At 35.3% G+C, this 18,194-nt stretch overlaps 3 protein-coding genes across 4 annotated transcripts in view; 2 read left to right on the top strand and 1 right to left on the bottom strand.

Moving 5' to 3' along the window:
- LOC124641618 (oxidative stress-induced growth inhibitor 1-like) overlaps window positions 1-18,194 on the top strand; it is a 55,914-nt gene that overhangs the window by 16,008 nt on the left and 21,712 nt on the right. The window contains exon 1 of one of the 2 annotated variants that reach the window (XM_047179771.1): window positions 5,931-6,030. The exons of the other annotated variant lie outside the window; for it this stretch is intronic. The gene's annotated coding sequence lies outside the window, so the exon portion shown is untranslated. Of the gene's footprint in view, window positions 1-5,930; window positions 6,031-18,194 lie in introns of those variants that run through there. 2 annotated transcript variants of the gene reach the window in all.
- On the top strand, window positions 14,058-15,805 carry LOC124641619. The gene is made up of 4 exons (XM_047179773.1): window positions 14,058-14,796; window positions 14,994-15,195; window positions 15,279-15,653; window positions 15,736-15,805. Exons 1-4 carry the CDS (start codon window positions 14,617-14,619, stop codon window positions 15,753-15,755), a joined length of 777 nt encoding a protein of 258 aa, XP_047035729.1. The 5' UTR covers window positions 14,058-14,616; the 3' UTR covers window positions 15,756-15,805.
- On the bottom strand, window positions 15,998-17,276 carry LOC124641625 (putative nuclease HARBI1). Its single transcript, XM_047179778.1, has 2 exons — window positions 16,593-17,276; window positions 15,998-16,504 (listed from the first exon to the last, which is right to left on the bottom strand). Exons 1-2 carry the CDS (start codon window positions 17,274-17,276, stop codon window positions 15,998-16,000), a joined length of 1,191 nt encoding a protein of 396 aa, XP_047035734.1.

Raw genomic sequence — 18,194 nt, 5'->3', positions numbered from 1 at the left:
AAACGCTAGTCATTCATACCGAGCACGAGTTTTTTGTCACTCCTTGCTTACCTACCTAGTATAAATAAAAAGCTCTCAGTACAAATTGAAGACTGACTAGCATAGTATTACTGCTTAGTCATATGGGGATTGCACAATCATTTATTATACCTACCAATAGTTTTTTTGAGTGCAAAAATTGACCGAAAAAATTGAAGAAAAAAAATGATTTAGCGAAAACCACTAATATTATCTTGACAGGACTTAAAACGTAGACCCGATTGAAGTATTTTTTCCACTGATGAAGAACATGTACCAATTAGCTTCTGCCCGCAGTTTCAAGCGCGTCCCGTGATAGGTCTCATCGAAATCAATCCAGTAGTTTTTCTGTGAAAAGGGGAAAAAACATACAAACTAACCAAAATGCTTTCATTTTAATTTTCATAAACTGTAATTACCCTATAATGACCAGCTGTTCTAACCTTGACAATTATTTATGTTCAAAACAAAACATAAAACAGTTGGTATGAAGGTCAGGCTTTAGGGAATGGTAACTGTCACTATTTATTATCAGCCGAAATAGCCGACTTGTGAGAAAGCGGTCAACGCCTTGCGTCCTAAAAAGTCAGTAGACAGTGAGGTCCGTGAAGACAATGCTCAAAAATCCTATCTCTTAAAGAGATGTTTGAACCTAAGAAACTATTTGGTTCCCAACCAAATAATGAAATTAATGAATGAACTCATGAAATGATTCCTACTTAGACGGAGCGTAAGGAAACGTCAGTCTCTTATTGACTAACACATTTTCCTCTCCCCGGAGGGACAGAATAGCCTGTACCTTTCCCCAAATAAGTAGCCCAATTGGTCAGTCTTGACCTAGCTTCTTAAAGTAAAACCTTATCAGTCTGGTAACTTATCAATGTCACATGAGCTTTAGAATGACTTGACAATTGCATATAATAGATAACGTTCAAATACGCTTTAAAATAGCACAAACAGGAAATCAAGAAATTGCGCAATATTTCGCAAAAATATTCCACTTTTTGGATATTATCATTTAGATTACCTATCTAATAGATACGAGGGCTGCCTTTTAAGTTGTGTCGTTTGAAATAAGTATAGATAATCCAATAGGTTATTACCGTTTATTATTTTTTTAAGAATACTTAGCGATATTTAATGCACTTTTGCATGCATTCAAATCAGTTTTTAAATACTTATTCCATTCCAAAGTGGGGGTAGTCAAAACGGCCGATTTGTATACGTCAACAGCTTCTTCAGGTGTGCTGAAAGGTAGTCCACGAAGAATTTTCTTAATTTTGGTTAATGTATTAAAATCATTAGTGCTTAAGTTACAGCTGTAAGGTGGATGATCCAATATTACAACATTTTGGGAACTCAAAAACATCGGTGTTTGGCGGGCGGTGCGCGAACTTGCATTGTCATGGTGCAGTATCATTCGAAGTCTTGGATAGTTTTTTCTAAATTCGGTGATGACTTTTGGCAAACAAACAATGGTATACGAGTCAGCGGTAACCATGTCGCGATATTTTAGTACAATAGTGGCGACACGATCACCCTTTGCCAAAAACGAGACAACCATTTTTTTTTTAAGTGCTTTGCGAGCGTACGACTTTGGTCGGTTTTGGCTCGTCTTGGAAGACCTAGACAGCTGACTGCTGCTTAGAATCCGGATCATAAGCGTATATCCAGGACTTGTTATCACTAACTATATCATAGACCTGCTTTGACTCTCCTCGGTCGAATCGCTGCAGAGTTTGACGTCACCAACTTACTAGGGCTGTTTCTTGGTCGTCGCTAAGAAAATGTGGTATCCATGGAGAGATCATCTATCTTACGCCAAGTTCTTCGTGTAGGATATTTTTGACTGTGGTCCCTGAAATGCCCACGGATGCCTCTATTTCACCATATGCTACATGTCCGTCTGCGAGGATTAGCTGCCGCACAGCCTCGATATAAACTTGCATCATGGCGGTTTTTGGACGACCTTCACGAGGCTTGTCACTGAAGCTAGAGTGCCCAGGTTGAAATTCTAAATATCAGCGTTCTGCGGTCCTAAGGAATGGTGCTACATCACTAAATACAGAATTAATCTCTTTCTAGTACTGAAGTCGCGACAATCCCCTTTTAAAGTTGTAGAAAATTATCGCACTCAAATTTTCCTTACACATTTCCATTTTTGCAACCGACCTGTCACCTTTGAATGGACGATACAATAAAACTATTCGACCTATTTAAAAACATTCTTTTGTTTTCGAATTCTAAATTCAAAAAGATTCAAATAGCATATATATATATTTTTAAAAATCGCGGGAGGTTACCAAACGACAGAACTTAAAAGGCAGCCTTACGTATTAGCATTCAAATGATGATTTTAAATAAATAAACCTATTATTAGAAAACCTATAAATATGCATTAACTTAGAACTAGATCTATCTGACTACATTTAGGTCTAAAAGTCAAAATTTTGGATTGAATTTTGGACGATAACTGCGCAGGATTTAATAAAAGAAGACACGTAATATGTATCTCCACCTATCTTTACCAATATCAATAAGCTTGATAAAGAGACAAGAGTGAAACATGTCGATACTTGATTAGATACACCACCATATACCATAGGACTGACGTCATACAAGGAGTGACTAGGCGTTATAGGAACTTTCAATGGTCGCTTAGAGAGGGTTTACAGTGCTCTATCTAATGAGCACAGTTAACTTGGACTATTGTCTCTAGTAATACATTCAGTAGATAAGATTAATGACGATTATGTCACAAGTGAATTTGGAAACAACACACGTCTAGTCATTTGTTTTCCAGAAATCATTAATCAAACTTTGTCAGGTTTTGAAAACAACAAATTTCTAGATAATGGTCTCAACGACTGAATTTGACCTACTCTCTGTGATTTACTTCACAGAAATCAACTAATCATTTGTCTACCAGGAATCGTGCTCTGCCAGCATTTAACAAACAACAAAAATTTCTGAATAATCGTCTAAATACACTATTCCGCGTCCCAGACACGACAATCATATGTAGTTAGTTTTAATACCGTTGACATGCGTCACAGGCTATTTCAGTGGCCGTCTAGCGCCGTCGTCAGCTGTCTGTAGCAATTAGTTCAGCTTTGAAGACACCTCCTCAGATGTTACGATTACTATCATCAACAGTTTCGTGAGATGGCGTCTTAAAAAAATGTCCGCTGTTGATAAGTATAAAAAAATAGCCGTTTACATGCGAAAGTGGATGATATGATACTTCTGAAGTTGATTTCTTGATGATTTTTAGAATAACAGGTTTGTGATAGTGATTTGGTGAAAACCTTGCTCATAGTCCATTAGAGAATTTTTCTAATTACAACCCTTAGTGAACGTAGATAAATAACAGAAAAGAACACGGATAAAAATATCCGCATCAGATACATCAAATGCTTCGCTGTCTTAAAAGAATTTTATCGCACCACATTTACGTTAGAAATCTTTATAAATGTCAGCCCTGAACATTGAAATATTAGTCTTGTCTAACTTAGTGTTCCCCTTGCCAAGTTTGTCAGTTTACCGCATATCCATTGTGGTCGAACCTCAGACCTCACATATATTATCAGGCCACGGCGCCGTAAAGGGCAAGTTGTCTAACCTCTGATTACTACGGGTTACTGCGTTGTAAATTATCTCCATTCAAGAGAAGTTTCAAGAACTTTTACTGCATTGGAACGTAGTAATGCAGCCTTGAACGTGTTAGGAGATACTTTCGAATTGTTCAAAGTACATTCATTAATGAATCGATTGTTGTTTACTGTGCAGTTTCTCGAAATATCGAAGACTGCAAATATTAAAAATCTCATTTTTACATACTTGAGAAGCTACTTTAGCTCTCTTTTAAAATGTTTCATGTACTTCTATTTTTATTGGTCAATCATCAAATGACTCCCTCTGCGATGCAGCGTGAGTGTCAGACTCTTAGTGACTAATGCCCGTTTTCACCAACAATCTCTTAACGTTTCCCTAACTAAGTGTCACTTAGAATAAGGGCTCCCCAAATAATAAAGGTTATAAGGGACACTTAAACTTTGGTGAAAACGATATTCGTACTAAGTGTTCCCTAAATGCTCTTAGGGGATCCCTAAATTTAGGTATTTGTTGGTGAAAATGGGCATAAAACCCACCATGTTCCTTCTTCAGCCCTTTATGTAGGTACCAGGGCCGTGGTAACTCTTTCAAGCAATCCCGCAGCAGACTAAACAATAGCGTACTATGGAAAATGCCATTCCGTCGTTTAAAGCCTTTACCATTCGTGTTTACATCCGTGCTGCTAATGGAAGATTTAGGAAGGAAGCACGGCTTCCTGCCTGCCCCGTCTGTATAACAAGAGACATAATAGTATTGTCTAATGTCTACTGTTTATCAGCATGCACTACAACACTGAGTTTGTTCCAGAAAATAATCGAAACTACTCCCATTAAGTATTGAGGTTAATTTCTTCATCTATTTGGGAAGTTAAGACAAACAAAGAAAAATAAATACGAAGGTACATTGTATGTGACAGGGTGTAATATGTTATTTAAGAGTTTATATGAGAGCTTTGGATAACATCCAACTTTACCGAACTTATTGTTTAAAGAAAAACTGACATTTATGTTGTCGCTTTAATGGGCCAAGGAAGCCCCTATCTTACTGGTGCTGGGTGCACAACTGTTTTATTTTACGGTGCCAGAAGGTCTTTCTAACAACCTTTCGATACACTATAAATGATTTTAGGATGGCTATAAAAAAATCTCCCACACAGCCATATCCAACGAAGATACAAACGTATTTTGTTTGAAATCAATAGCACTTACATATAAGCGGAAATCCAAAGTGCCTAGATAAACAATAGCATACATTAATGAGTAATTAATAAGCTCATTTACATATTAATTCTGCTAAAGTGCATTTATAACACGTGCTTCTGAACGTGTTGTTCACACGTGTTCTACAATGTGGTGCTGAAGTGGTTATTCAGATAATATGGTCATATGGTGTTAGCGTAATCGGGGATGACTGAAGATTGGAAGCCGACCTCAACATAGTTGGGAAAAAGGCTCGGAGGATGATTGATGAGTAATCGGGGATGAGAGAGAGCTGATTTTAATAGATTCAGTTTATGGATGAACTGGCTGTTTTTTGCGGTTTTAGCAGTGTCCCGGAAGAAGTTCTTCCCGTTCCAAGATGTAGCCTATGTCACTTTGGGATGGTGCAGCTAACAAACAGTGAGAGATTTTTCACATCGGTTCAGTAGTTAGATAGAGCAGGAATAAGGAATGTCTTGGGTGTTTCCGAAAGCCTTGGTATATCAGTTAGTTTTCTAATAGATATTCTTACGGTGCAAGTTGAATACATGTTGAAAACCACCCGGTACATTAGCTCACTGTTTGATACGAACCTAATACCGTAAAATACTAGAACTACGAGTATATTGTAAACACGAGTATAATTTACTAACAGAATAAATATGTACCTACTCAATACTCCTATGTCAATAGTAGCTCTTAGATAAGTTCATTCAACCAAAGATCTCAAAAAACCTAATTACTTTGTAAATACTTCCTATTTTACTAATGAGGTGGTAACATCAGGTATAATGACTGTTGGGGCTGCGGGATTTTTCGAAAGAGTTACCGCGGGCCTGATACAAGAAGGGCTTAAGAAGGAACATGGTGGGGTTTAGTCGGTAAGAGTCTGACACTCCCTCACACTGCACCCACAGCGGGTCATCAAAAAAAGGTATAATGACTATTCATTTAGTAGTGTTTTCCCACACCTGACGAGTCATGAAAGTGTGCAAAACACGTGTGTTCACTGGAAACCGGCTATAGTATTGAATCAAATATCAATGTCAGTTGTCAGTATATTTTCAGTCGCCTTCGAACCGCGAGCGAGAGCGCACGTGTTGAACTGTATCGTTCTAGCGGTAAAATTGTTGAAATTATCGTTTTATAAATTGTTCTAGTGTTGTGTGTGTTTTATTTGGTTTATTTGTGAATTTTGGTATGTATATTTTTTATATTATAATTAAAATTATAGTGTAATCTGATGTGGCCAAAAATGCAAGTGTTCTGCAATTTATTTATTGATTTGAAAATTTTCACTCCATACTATAACACCACATCCTTATATTCAATCGTCTTTTTAATGAAAAATATTTTTTTTTTGTGTAAAATAGATTTAAGTAATAAAGAATAAAATAAAAAGTAACGAAATAAATGCAGTTGAAAATAACCTTGAATTGTGTATTGCTGTAAAAATATTTACTTGGCAAATTATTTTAATTTGGCCAGTTTTTTAAAATACTTTTACATATTTCAACGAATATGTTAATAACACTAATCATTATGGATATTCTAGATTTTTCTAAATAAAATGTCAAGCGTGACAATTTATTGGCGACATTGAGGCAATTAATTTATTTACATTGTTAATGCAATAGATATACCGTAGCATACATTTAAATAAATAATTAAATTATGTATATTCAAGCCGGTTCCGCGCCTGACGTAAGCAGAGTCAAAGACCTTTTGGATAAGAACACGCTGAAATAAAAAGTAAAAAAAAACTTTGTTACTATCCAAAAAAAAAAAACTAAGTATATAAACTTATTACATAGGGATTTTCTCTTGTCCAATTAATAAAAAAGAAAAAACTCCTTTTTGCACAAAGATTGTATAAATATTATTGTTAATTTATTACTAAATAAAAATTTTCTTAAAAACCGGTAATGATTCGAACTCACGCACTAAAGTTTTTTAATTTCGAAAATGTCAAAATTGTCACGATTAAAATTTGTTTGCAAAAGGAAATTGATGATTCATTAAAACTTTTATAAGATCGTACAAATATTGCATTCTCCCTGATAAATATTCATTAGCCGAAAAAAATATTAGATACCTATGCCTTTAAAAAAAGTGCGGCGTAGAAGAAAAAACGCCAAGTCATCCAGTTATGCAACAATACCGAACTTGGAGATAAATCATCAATGTAAATAAATCTAGGTAATTAGTATTCATTCCAAAGTTACTTTGTGAGATTCATGCTAATAATTATGATAAGTAAGGTTTAAGATTGCAACTGCATTATTTTACTATATTCTTTAAGCTACATTAACTTTGATCTCAATTGACTTTCCTGTACAATTCAATCTCAATTGACCCTCTATAAAAAGCATTTTCGGGGAACAAGGCCTCCTTCAAAATGTTATTACATGTCCACTAATAGAATAAATTAGGAAATAAGGCTCAGTTATATCAATATACATTTTAATGCAACGTCATTCACCGGGGTTTCCTCAACTATTAACCAAAGTTGTGCAATACCTACTTTCTTAACTGTTTGTTTACATTCTATATTCCCACCTTGCCGGCACTACAGATAAAGATCCTCAGAAGCTGGCCCATTAATCATCCTCCATAATTAATAATTGTACCAATATTGCTTATTACCGACTAGTTACTCAAAACCTGTCTGGACCTGCACTAAAAATTCCAGTAAGAAACATATTATTCCCGACGACAATTAAAAAAAAAACTGTGATTCATAGTGGAAATAACTGTTCCCAGCGAATATTAAGATGCAGATAAATAATAACAAGAGATGTAATCTCGTGGCACCGTGCCAGAACCAGGCTATCCTTGAACCGAGTCTGAGCACTGTCTAAAGATTGCTGTCTAACATCACACTAGCTGTTTACCCTGGTTCACCTGCGACCCGTTGAAATATATACCCATACCCTGATAACATGTCCAGTCTTACCTAGGGGTATCGGGTTGCCCGGGAAACTGGATTAAGCAGTAGTCGCTCCTTGTAAAACACTGGTGCTCAGCTGATTTCAGTTAGACTGGAAGCCGACCCAAACATAGTTGGGAAAAGGCTAGGCAGATTATGATGACCGGGGTAGCCTGTGTCACTCGGAGATCGTGTAGCTTCAAAACAGTGAAATATTGTTTTAATCGGTGTACAAACAAACATAATATCCTCCTTAGACTATTTGTACATGTACATAAATACCGTATATATATGTACATAAATTCTATATAAATCGTAAAGACGAAAGCTTGTAAAGATTGATGGAAGTTCACGCAAAAACTAATGATCGGTTTTACTTGGTTGTGGAATGCTGATACGTTCTTGAAATCTTAAAACTGATATTGTGAAAGCGAAGGTTTTTGAAGATTATTGAATGTTTTCTTCTCCATTCATGGGCCCAATTAAAATATGGGTTATCTTCTAACTAGAAAATACGCGAGAACTTGATGCTGGAGATGCCGCTGTAAGAGCAATATCTTAGTAAATATACATTCCACAATGCACAGAGGCCAAATATACCAACTGCACGATGAATGCATTAGTTTTTAATACATTAAACCAACTTTCATTTTCCACAAACTTAAATGAAACCTACTAACCTATATTCGTTGATAACTTTCTCGGATATGCAGTTAAAATTAATTGATAACTTGATAGCGGTAAACCACCGGAAAACCAACGAGTTTGTCGCTTCGTTGATACAAGCATACATAATCTATGGTGATATGAAATATGTATTAGCTTCTTCCAGCGGCTTCACCCGCGTCCCGAGGAAACTACTTACCGCAAGAGGATTAAAAATTAAATTAATTAAACAAAATGTATGTACTTGTGTTGACTCCTTTTGGCAATCCTAATAAATTAAAATTCATACGAACATACATACAAACTTTCGCTTTTACTATACACTAGTTGTTGTCCCGTGGCTTCACTCGAGTTCGCTGAACTTTTTTCCATACCGGGATAAAATAGCCTATGTTACTCGGGAAGAGTGTAGCGCCCCAACAGCGAAAGAATTTTCCAAATTGTTTCAGTAGTTTTGGAGTCTTTTAGGTAAAAAAAAGTTAGATATCAATATTATTCAATTTATTCGAATGTCCTGAATATAAAGTGCTATTTTATGTTGTAATCGGCGCATAAGTGGGTGCGACGTGTCTTTCAGATTAACCCATTTATATTGTTTGTGTCAAATTTTAATTTCAAATAAACTGTGTAGCGGTAAATTGGGTACGTTTTTTGCTGAAAATTATATTCTGCGCTTTCTTTAAAAAATCTGGACTCACTGATTTCTCTATTAATATTTTTTTACCAATTAATTAAGGGAGTTAGAGGCTCCTATGAACGGGTTATTGAATATGAGTAATAAGAAGGAAAGATAGAAACAGGAAAAAACATTTGTGCCTATAGGTACATATGTATAAAACAACTGCTAGTTGGCTCACTTATACTACCTTTAACCTGCGAGGATATTACCACACTCAGTCTTGAATGTTACTGAAGAAATCCTAAGTTTCTAGAAAGGCGGGAAAGAGAAAAAGTCATGTATGCTGAAGGGAAAACCACAGAAAATGGCCTCATAACACTTTGAGTTCCTTGAGGCTAACATCACTTATATTTTTATACATTAATCAATTGCCTATTCTATTCATACGTTTTACTAATATGATTAATATATTTATTGCAACGCAAATATTTTTTTTCTTCGTTGTGGTTTATGGTTTAGGCAACCTACTTGGTCAGATAAAGCAACTCGGCTTTGAGGAAAATAAAAATTGTCTATGAATATTTCCCGCGAAACTGGAATTATTTATTTTTTGTAACATCTTGTTTATTTTATTGTAATTAATTTTGGACACCTGTGCTAATTTATATTATTTATGTTCGCTAGCTTTCCGATGACGTAGGTACAAATTCGTGAATGAACTAAAATAAATCAATTCTCAAGGGCTTCTGCTTTAATTCATGTTCGCAATAATGGACCATTATTACTCATTTCCTGGTTTAAAAAAAAAACGTGTCGTCGAGTATATTCGTCTTCATAGTTGTAACGTCGCTGAGACAAGGAAGTATTTTCAGTAAAATTTGGCATGGATACGTAAAGTATACTACTTACCTACTTTAAATACAGTTGCGTGGGTTAAGTCATTTAACAACAATTAGTTTTTCAATTATGTGTAGTCTATCCCTTGCATATAGACTACTTTCGTTAAACCTAGATGTATTTTTGTAATTCGTAAAGGGTTTTTTTGAATCTACATTTTAAAATTCTTGCCAGCTCAGGACCCAAAAATTCGTAGTAACATTTACATAAGAGACAACAATGGTTATCTTACCGTACCTGTTATAGTTATCGGCACGAATCTTGAGCTCTCACCTACTCTGCGCAGAAGTGATTTGTTAGCAAAGAACCAATCCCGAGTGACGGCTATGACGCGATGCACTGTGGGCCAATCACCGCTTTAGCCCGCCCCCGCGCCTCACTTCATACCACAAAAGGGACCCAATAAATTACTTCTGCGCAGGTGAAGGTCAGAGCTCAATATTCGTGCCGATAACTATACTTAAGTTTGTTTTGGACATTGACTATGGTAATGATATTTCCTCACGACCCTATTTCGTCATATTCTAAAGAAACAAGTCTAACATCGGTCTAGGCCGAAATGCAAGAAAACGAATTAAGTCAAACATACTAATAATATCTTATTCGACTGAACACTTGCCAAGTAGTGGTGTATCCGCGTGTCCGTCCTAAATATACTGCCAACGCTAATAGCTTGCAGTTTTTTATTTTCATTCCTTACTGTGGCGCCAGTTACAAGACTGTAAGAACAGTTAGACTTCTATAGTTAAATATGACTTTCTTACCACTGCAACATGATAAAGACCCATCTTATAGTAAACGCTCGCCACATCACAATGGGTAACCACGCGTGCTCAAAAGTTTTTTGAGTCAAAACATAGTTCTTGCTTTAGGCATACATCTATTACTGAAATTAAAATTAAGGGGAAGAATCTTCTTCTATGTTTAAGCATGGCATGGGATATGGATGCTTTTTTCTACATGCCACAATGGTTGTATATCAAGAGAGCAATCTCAAATAGCGCAAATTGAACGGGATCATGAATCATGTCACACCGTTTCTCCTAGGCAATCAATCAGTTAATTTTGGCTTAACTTTCTTCTGTCTTCTTTATTTTTGCCCGCTTTTCTCCACCAATTTTTCCCGAATATTGTCAATAAGTATAATAGACTCATCTTGTCTCTGATGTATATCGACAATTGGTATGTACAAACTCAGATTATTTGGATTGCAATGGACCACGTAACGGTGAAGGTAGACGTGACACATTTGTTTGTTTGTGTCATCTCCCGAGCCTTTCCCGTTCGTTTGTTTGTGTTAGTGACATCATTCTTTTGTTGTGTTATGATTATATCATGAGAATGATGATCTAGTCTTGAATTTCGTGACAGGGTAATGTTGAAGTTCAAAAATCGAAAAAGCCATCTATTTATTTAAAGGTCGTAAATAAATAAAGGTGACTAATCTCGGCGACTGTTAATGCTAACTGTAACTTTGATCTCAGCCGCTGCTTACTGCTGTATAAGTGTGAAAAACATTTTTTTATCAACTAGATATCCATTTTCTAGAACTACATCGAAATCTATTAGCACCATATCAAAAATATGACTGCCACAATAAACCAAGTCTGATATCACACTATGATAATGACGAAAACAGTGATGTCACCATGATACACCCTTATTGTCTTAAGATAGTGTATCAAGTTATTTGATTACATTAACATTATCAACATAAGTTTATCTTAACAGAAGTTAGCGGGACTTTGATAATAATACTTATTTATTTACCTTTGAGCCATGTGGAGGTAGGGTAAATACGCCAAATGTCGGCCTCCCCCCAAACTTCGGCCGTCTGTACATTTTCAGCTTGCATTCATTCAAAAGGTAATTAAGTGTTAGTTTTGCTCCTCGAATTGCAACCTTGGTTTATACTCTATACGTACAAATCGTTACTATCCGATTCTGTCACTTACTCTTCTCATACTGAGCGTCAGTAGCGATTGCGCCGTTGAAACATCAAATTCGCACGTAAAGTAGCTTACTCGAAGTGAATACTCACATTTTGGGGATTGATATTAGAACGATAAAACATTTATTTATTTTTGTTTTAAGCTTGATTATCACTAATGGGTTATTTTTACTATATTTTAAGATAGTTTTTTCAGCGTTTTGCGTATATTTTTCAAGGAAAAATAGGAGGCCGCCATTAGGACAACAGTTTTGACTTAAAACCGGAGTCTCGGCCGTGGCCGACTTAAAGCAAATGCAGTCTATTTTATAAATTCCTATTGTACTAATTCCGTTGGCTTAACAAGAGAATTTGCAAAGCTTATAGGCAAATAGATCTATTTTACGTTTAATAGCCAAATAACGGCCGGGGTGATATTAGTTGAACCTCGAGAAATAAGGTACAAGAAATAGGGGCCGACATTAGAATCGTAAATAATCGTAATGTCGACCAGCCTCGAACTCAAGCGCCACTATACAGGCTGATGAAAAAATACTTTTATATTTTTTCATTTTCTCAAAATGAAATAATTTATTTATTATAATTCATTATATCGTATAGGAGTTAAGTTTAAATGTAGGAGTTGACAGTATTGTAGGCATGATTATGGTAGCTTTATAGTTTGATACTTGCTATCTATTAAACCGTTCTTATTAGCTTAAAAAATATAAATGGTTGGTCGTGAATACGACTTTTTTTGTTTAGGGGAAACAAAAAAATATTTTACTATAAATTAAACAAATACAATTACAAATGTATACTTAGTATTATATTATAATTCTGCTAAAATAAATCATGTTAATAATATTTGTCACTGCCTTAATTTAAAACAGCCTATACCCGGCCGACATTTGGAAAAAACGCGACCGACCTTGGGCCGTGAATGGCCGACTTAAGGGTTTTTCTGTTCTCGACGCTTCTAAGCCTTATTACTTTTTTCTTTTCGTAGAAATGTCAATCTTATGCCTATAAACATGACATAGATTAATCAAACTATCCAAAACCGCATCAGAAACTATCTTTCGTTGGAAACTGACGGTGCTATAGCGAACCGCAATCAGAAAATCGCTAAGGGGGCCGACATTTGGCGTATTTACCCTACTTAATTAGTGCTGTGTAATGCTTTGTGTTTTGAGATGACGAAATTCAGTGCTATCTTTACTAAACCTAGAATCTACTAAACTTTAGATAAAATAAGATTCTATCAGCGATTATATTCATCATGTGAAATTGCTACTTCGTAGTTTGTACCCACAAAATGTTTTAAGCTTTCATGATTTTTTCACATCTTATAATTAACTAATCGGGACTTTAACGCGATACTACAATATGCCCAAAATTACCTTACGAATCTGATGTTAGCCGTTGGCTCAATAGAAAAATGTATGCTCACTGGCTACTGCGCAGCCAAAAAGCTACCTTTAACAAACTTTCATATGTATTTTTGTATTGTCATAAAGGAGTACGAGCCTTCTATCTTTCAAAAAAAAATTCAACCTATTTTATCAAGCTCCGCAAACGACGAATAAAACCTCAGACTCTTTACACATGCACACGCAATTATTCTCTCTGGTCTGATAAGGAATCGAGGGGGGCCTCACCCCGTTATCAGGCTACACCGGCTTATCATTCACGAGTGTAGCAATTAATCGTTAGATAATTTATGCGTGTACAAAGTTCCAACTTGTGTTCGTACTCTGTGTGGTCGATGAATGGGTATTGATTCTACAAGAGTTATTGAATATGCCGATTTCCCGGGGTTTCATCCGCGTCCCGCGTTGCCCGTACCGGGATAAAACATAGCTTATGTTACTCGAAAAGAGTAGCTTTCCAATAGTGAAATAATGTGTCCTCCTCGTACTTTAGGTAAGTATATTAGGTATGTGTAAACGGACATTACAAAGAGACTCCGAAACTACTGAAACGATTTGAAAAAAATCTTACACGGTTGAAAAGCTACACTATCACCGCGGGATTAAGGCTATATTTTGTCCCGGTACGGGAAGAACCGCGAGAATTTTTTAATAGTTAATAGAGAAGGATGTGTGTGCATTTTATATTTAAACACATTTTTTTATAGTAATGCTCTCTACGGTTCCACGGGACGTAAAATTCTAGGGCCCGTATTAATAAATAAGTCTCAATCGTGATGTCAAGACCGGTATCAGTTGATAAGTTCTCAAGATGCGATCAGCATCTTAATGTCGACGCTAATTAATAAACCTTTATCAACAGTATCTCAGATGATACTGCGGTTCGGATCGAGATATCAAGATATGTAATTTGACACTCGATGAAATCCTGATGTTAAGACTTGTTACGTCACAGCGAACGAACTGTCACATCTTTCATTCATTGCGTTTAGTAATAGCTTTGAAGAACGATAATGTCCAACTCTGTATGCATAGGAATAAAAGTTGTTTTCCAGTTTAATTGTATTGTAATTTGAGGAAAGTAGATTACTTTTTTATATTATATACATTATGATTTTTTTTACCATAAAAGAGCACTATTTACTATAAAGTTACGTTTAATTTTTTTGACAAACGCACATACCAGTGATTGCGCGTCACCTCATTATATATAATCTGTGGTTCTCCTTCATGTTTACTTGTTAGTACTTATCGGAAGTGTATAGTTTCGTATTTACTTACAAGTTATTTGAAGTTATTAATTTTCGATAATGGAGTCAAAGAAACATGTCTTTAGCCCCATCGAAAAAAAACATTTTCTAGATGTACTTAAAAAGTACAGTAACGTTATAGAAAATAAGGATACAGACGGAGCTACGTTAAAGCACAAAAACGACGCTTGGATTCGTGTTACGGCCGAATATAATGCTAGCCCTCTCACTACAAAACAGGTAAGTGGCTGCTAAATACATAGAATTACATACCATATCATATTCATTCATCACATACTCATGTTTTTGTGCTTTATTTAAGAAGTGTTATGTATATTTATCATTCATCAGATCACACCATACCTACCTCGAAAGGCAGAGGTGTAGTTTCTAATGTATCAATAAGTGTATGCACATGGTTTTTTTTTATATTTTAGGCAACAGTTAAACAACTACGGCGCTTGTGGGTTAACACAAAGCAGCGTCAAAGGGAGGCCTTGACGAAAGAACGCCAACATAGGCTAGCTACTGGAGGAGGGCCATCTATCAGCGATGCTGTCGTTGACCCTGATGTGTCCATGGTGGCCCCAGCTCTGATTGTTGGAATCGATAATGCGATTGATTCCGATTTAGTTGAAGGTGTTTATAGTTTTTATTCAAATAATCTTTTTAAACATTGTCTTGTTAAACATTGACTATAATTAATTTAATATTATTTTTAGAGTCTTCGCAGTCGCAAACACCAGACGCCGTAGAAATAGAGCATTATGTTTTAGACGATGTTTCGCAGACATCCGTCATTTCCCACGAGCAAGCCACCGAAGATCAAATAGTACTGCCTGCCTCACCAATCCCTTCCACATCCCAAGTATCCCAACCCTTCATAACAACCATCCCACCTGCCATCCTACCTGCACGTTCTAACACTAGAACAGGTTTAAAAAATAGTGTGATAGAGCAGGAGTACAAGGATAGATCTGTGCGGGCCACAGAAAAACACAATATAGAGATGCAGATTTTAAAAGAACAGCTAAGGGAAGCCAAAGCAAAGGCAGACTTAGCTGAACTTATTTTAAAAGAAAAGCAAAATTCAACAGGTTAGTTGGATAAAAATTGTTTTTTTTGTTTTGTTTACATTTTGTCAGTTTTTTTTATTTAATGTTTTTTGTTTTGTTACAGGTCATACCACAAACAATTAATGTTTATGCACACATTTTTATAATTGTAATAAATGATAGTAATAAGTTAATAATTGTTTCATTTATCTCAATAATACTCAAAGTCATGGTACAATGTAAAATATTAATTACACTTTAATTAAAAAATATATATATTAATAATATAACAAATTATATAACATTGCCTCAATAAAAACTAAAATAATTAACAATTGGCAGGTATTAGAAAATAACTAAATAAAAACATTATAAAACTTTAATATCTATTGGTAATAATTTTCTATTATAGTACTTCTGACTACGAACCCTGCGCTTGTACTAGCCATTACAGTAGTTTCGTTTGCACCATCCTCTTGATCAGAATGGGAATCAATACCCAATGCCATGTTATCATTTAAAATCAGTGATAAATTATGTAACACTGCACAGGCTACAATAATAAGGGACACTGTTTGTAACTTGTTACCAAGGCCTTTTGATAAGCATGGAAACCGACGTTTCCAAATTCCAAATGTTCTTTCAACAATGTTTCTAGTTTTGATTTGTGCTTGGTTATACCGTATTTGAGGAGGATCTTCAGGAGTTGGCCTAATTGGTGTAAGCATAAATGGCAATGTTGGATAACCACTATCACCTACTAGTTTACCATTTAGCACACCTTGAGTATACTTCATGTATACCCTGGACATTTGAAAAATTCTGGAATCATGAGTGCTGCCCGCCCATCTAGCTACTATGTCCAAGAATTCTGTTTGTGGGCCGACAACAGCCTGTAAAAGAAAATTACAATAGTCATCATCAGTGTATAGATGTTATGCAATTATAGCTATAGAAACTGATCATGTTTAGTACGCTTACTTGAACATTAATGGAGAAATAAGATTTTCTATTGCGATAAACTTCATGGTGCTGACAACCTGGGGTGTTGACAATTCTTATGTGGGTGCAATCAATGGCTCCATCTATACCTGGTAGCCCTGGCCAACGCCCATGTCTTCCCAAGTCCTTAAATAATTGCCTATTTATGCTAGCTTGATCTCCTGTAGGTATTTTAATATAGGTTTTATGGAGTAATGCTAGCAGTCGTGATACTTTTGTAACGACGTTTGATACTGTAGGCTGAGATAAACTAATGAGATCCCCGCACACAAGCTGAAAGTTTTTGTCATTATTAATAAATTGTTTAACACACATAACATTAATGTTATTATGTTTACAATTCAATTGGTCAAAATCATTTACCTGAAAGGATGCTGTAGCGTAATACCTCAAAGTAAGCAAAACGGCAATTTCTGGCGCGACTGGCAGCCCTCTGTTATCACTTTTCACCAAATTATTTCTTATCAACGATACGATATATAGCACTGATTCTTGGTTAAATCGAAACCGTTTTTTAAAGTTTTGCGTAGGTAATTCGAAGGGATTTGTCGCGTCCCTTATATAAACTTTAGGTAATCGATTTTGAAAAGGCCATAAAATATCATCGTAGTAGTCGACTGCATCATAATAATTGATTTCGGAAATAATATTTTCAACATCCATAGTTCCCGCGAAAAACTTAGGTACGAGTTCACGATCTTAAGTCCAGGGTCGACTGAACTCAACAATCGTGATCTTGATAACCATCCTAATGTCGATCTTGAAACCCGAGTAACGTTTATTAAACAATACGGTCTCAGGTGATGACAGAGTCCTAAACCGCATCTTAGGTTTTGTTTATTAATTTGTCGGAACATCAAACGGGGTCTTAAGATCTCACACTTACGCTGATATCGGTTTATTAATACGGGCCTAGGTTCTTCTTTAGCACTCTAGTTGAGTTTTTTATTGTACCATTGTTCAATTTGTTTTATTATTTATTTATTAGAACAAACAAAAGCACATCATATTTTATAGGTCTACAAAACTATGGACAATGATTTGCTTCGACTGACGTAAGAAAAATAAATAAGTATAGAAATTGTATGAAAGGAAAGAATACAGTCATTTGATAATATTTATAATGCATATTATGATCGATTTATTACGAGACTGTAACAATTAATTATATTTATAATTCTTATATAACGTAATGCAAATCATTGTTTTTTACTACTATTTTTTCTTTGTGGTGTCACTCATCTCCTAAACTGTTTTACATAACTGGATAAAATACACACCAGTAATAACCAGTTATAGGGTCACTTTTATCTCTGAGACAAAGTTCACCTACAACATAAGCGTTCGTTTTTTCTTCTGAAAAAAAAAAACAAATGAAAATGTAACGTGAACAATTGATCATTCTTGAAACAGACTTTTTTAAATAAAAGGGCTTAAATCATTAACAAATAAACAATTTTTCATTGCATTTATAATATAAGTTAAAATAAATTATTTAAAATTTGTTGCTAGGTATTACATATATCGATCTTTTCTTGCCTTATTACGCCATAATTTACATAATTATATAAAAACTCTTTG

This window comes from Helicoverpa zea, chromosome 22 (assembly GCF_022581195.2).
Source record: "Helicoverpa zea isolate HzStark_Cry1AcR chromosome 22, ilHelZeax1.1, whole genome shotgun sequence".
NCBI classification, from domain to species: domain Eukaryota; kingdom Metazoa; phylum Arthropoda; class Insecta; order Lepidoptera; family Noctuidae; genus Helicoverpa; species Helicoverpa zea.
The sequence above is the reverse complement of the archived record's forward strand: the minus strand, read 5'-3'. Positions and strand labels throughout refer to the sequence as shown.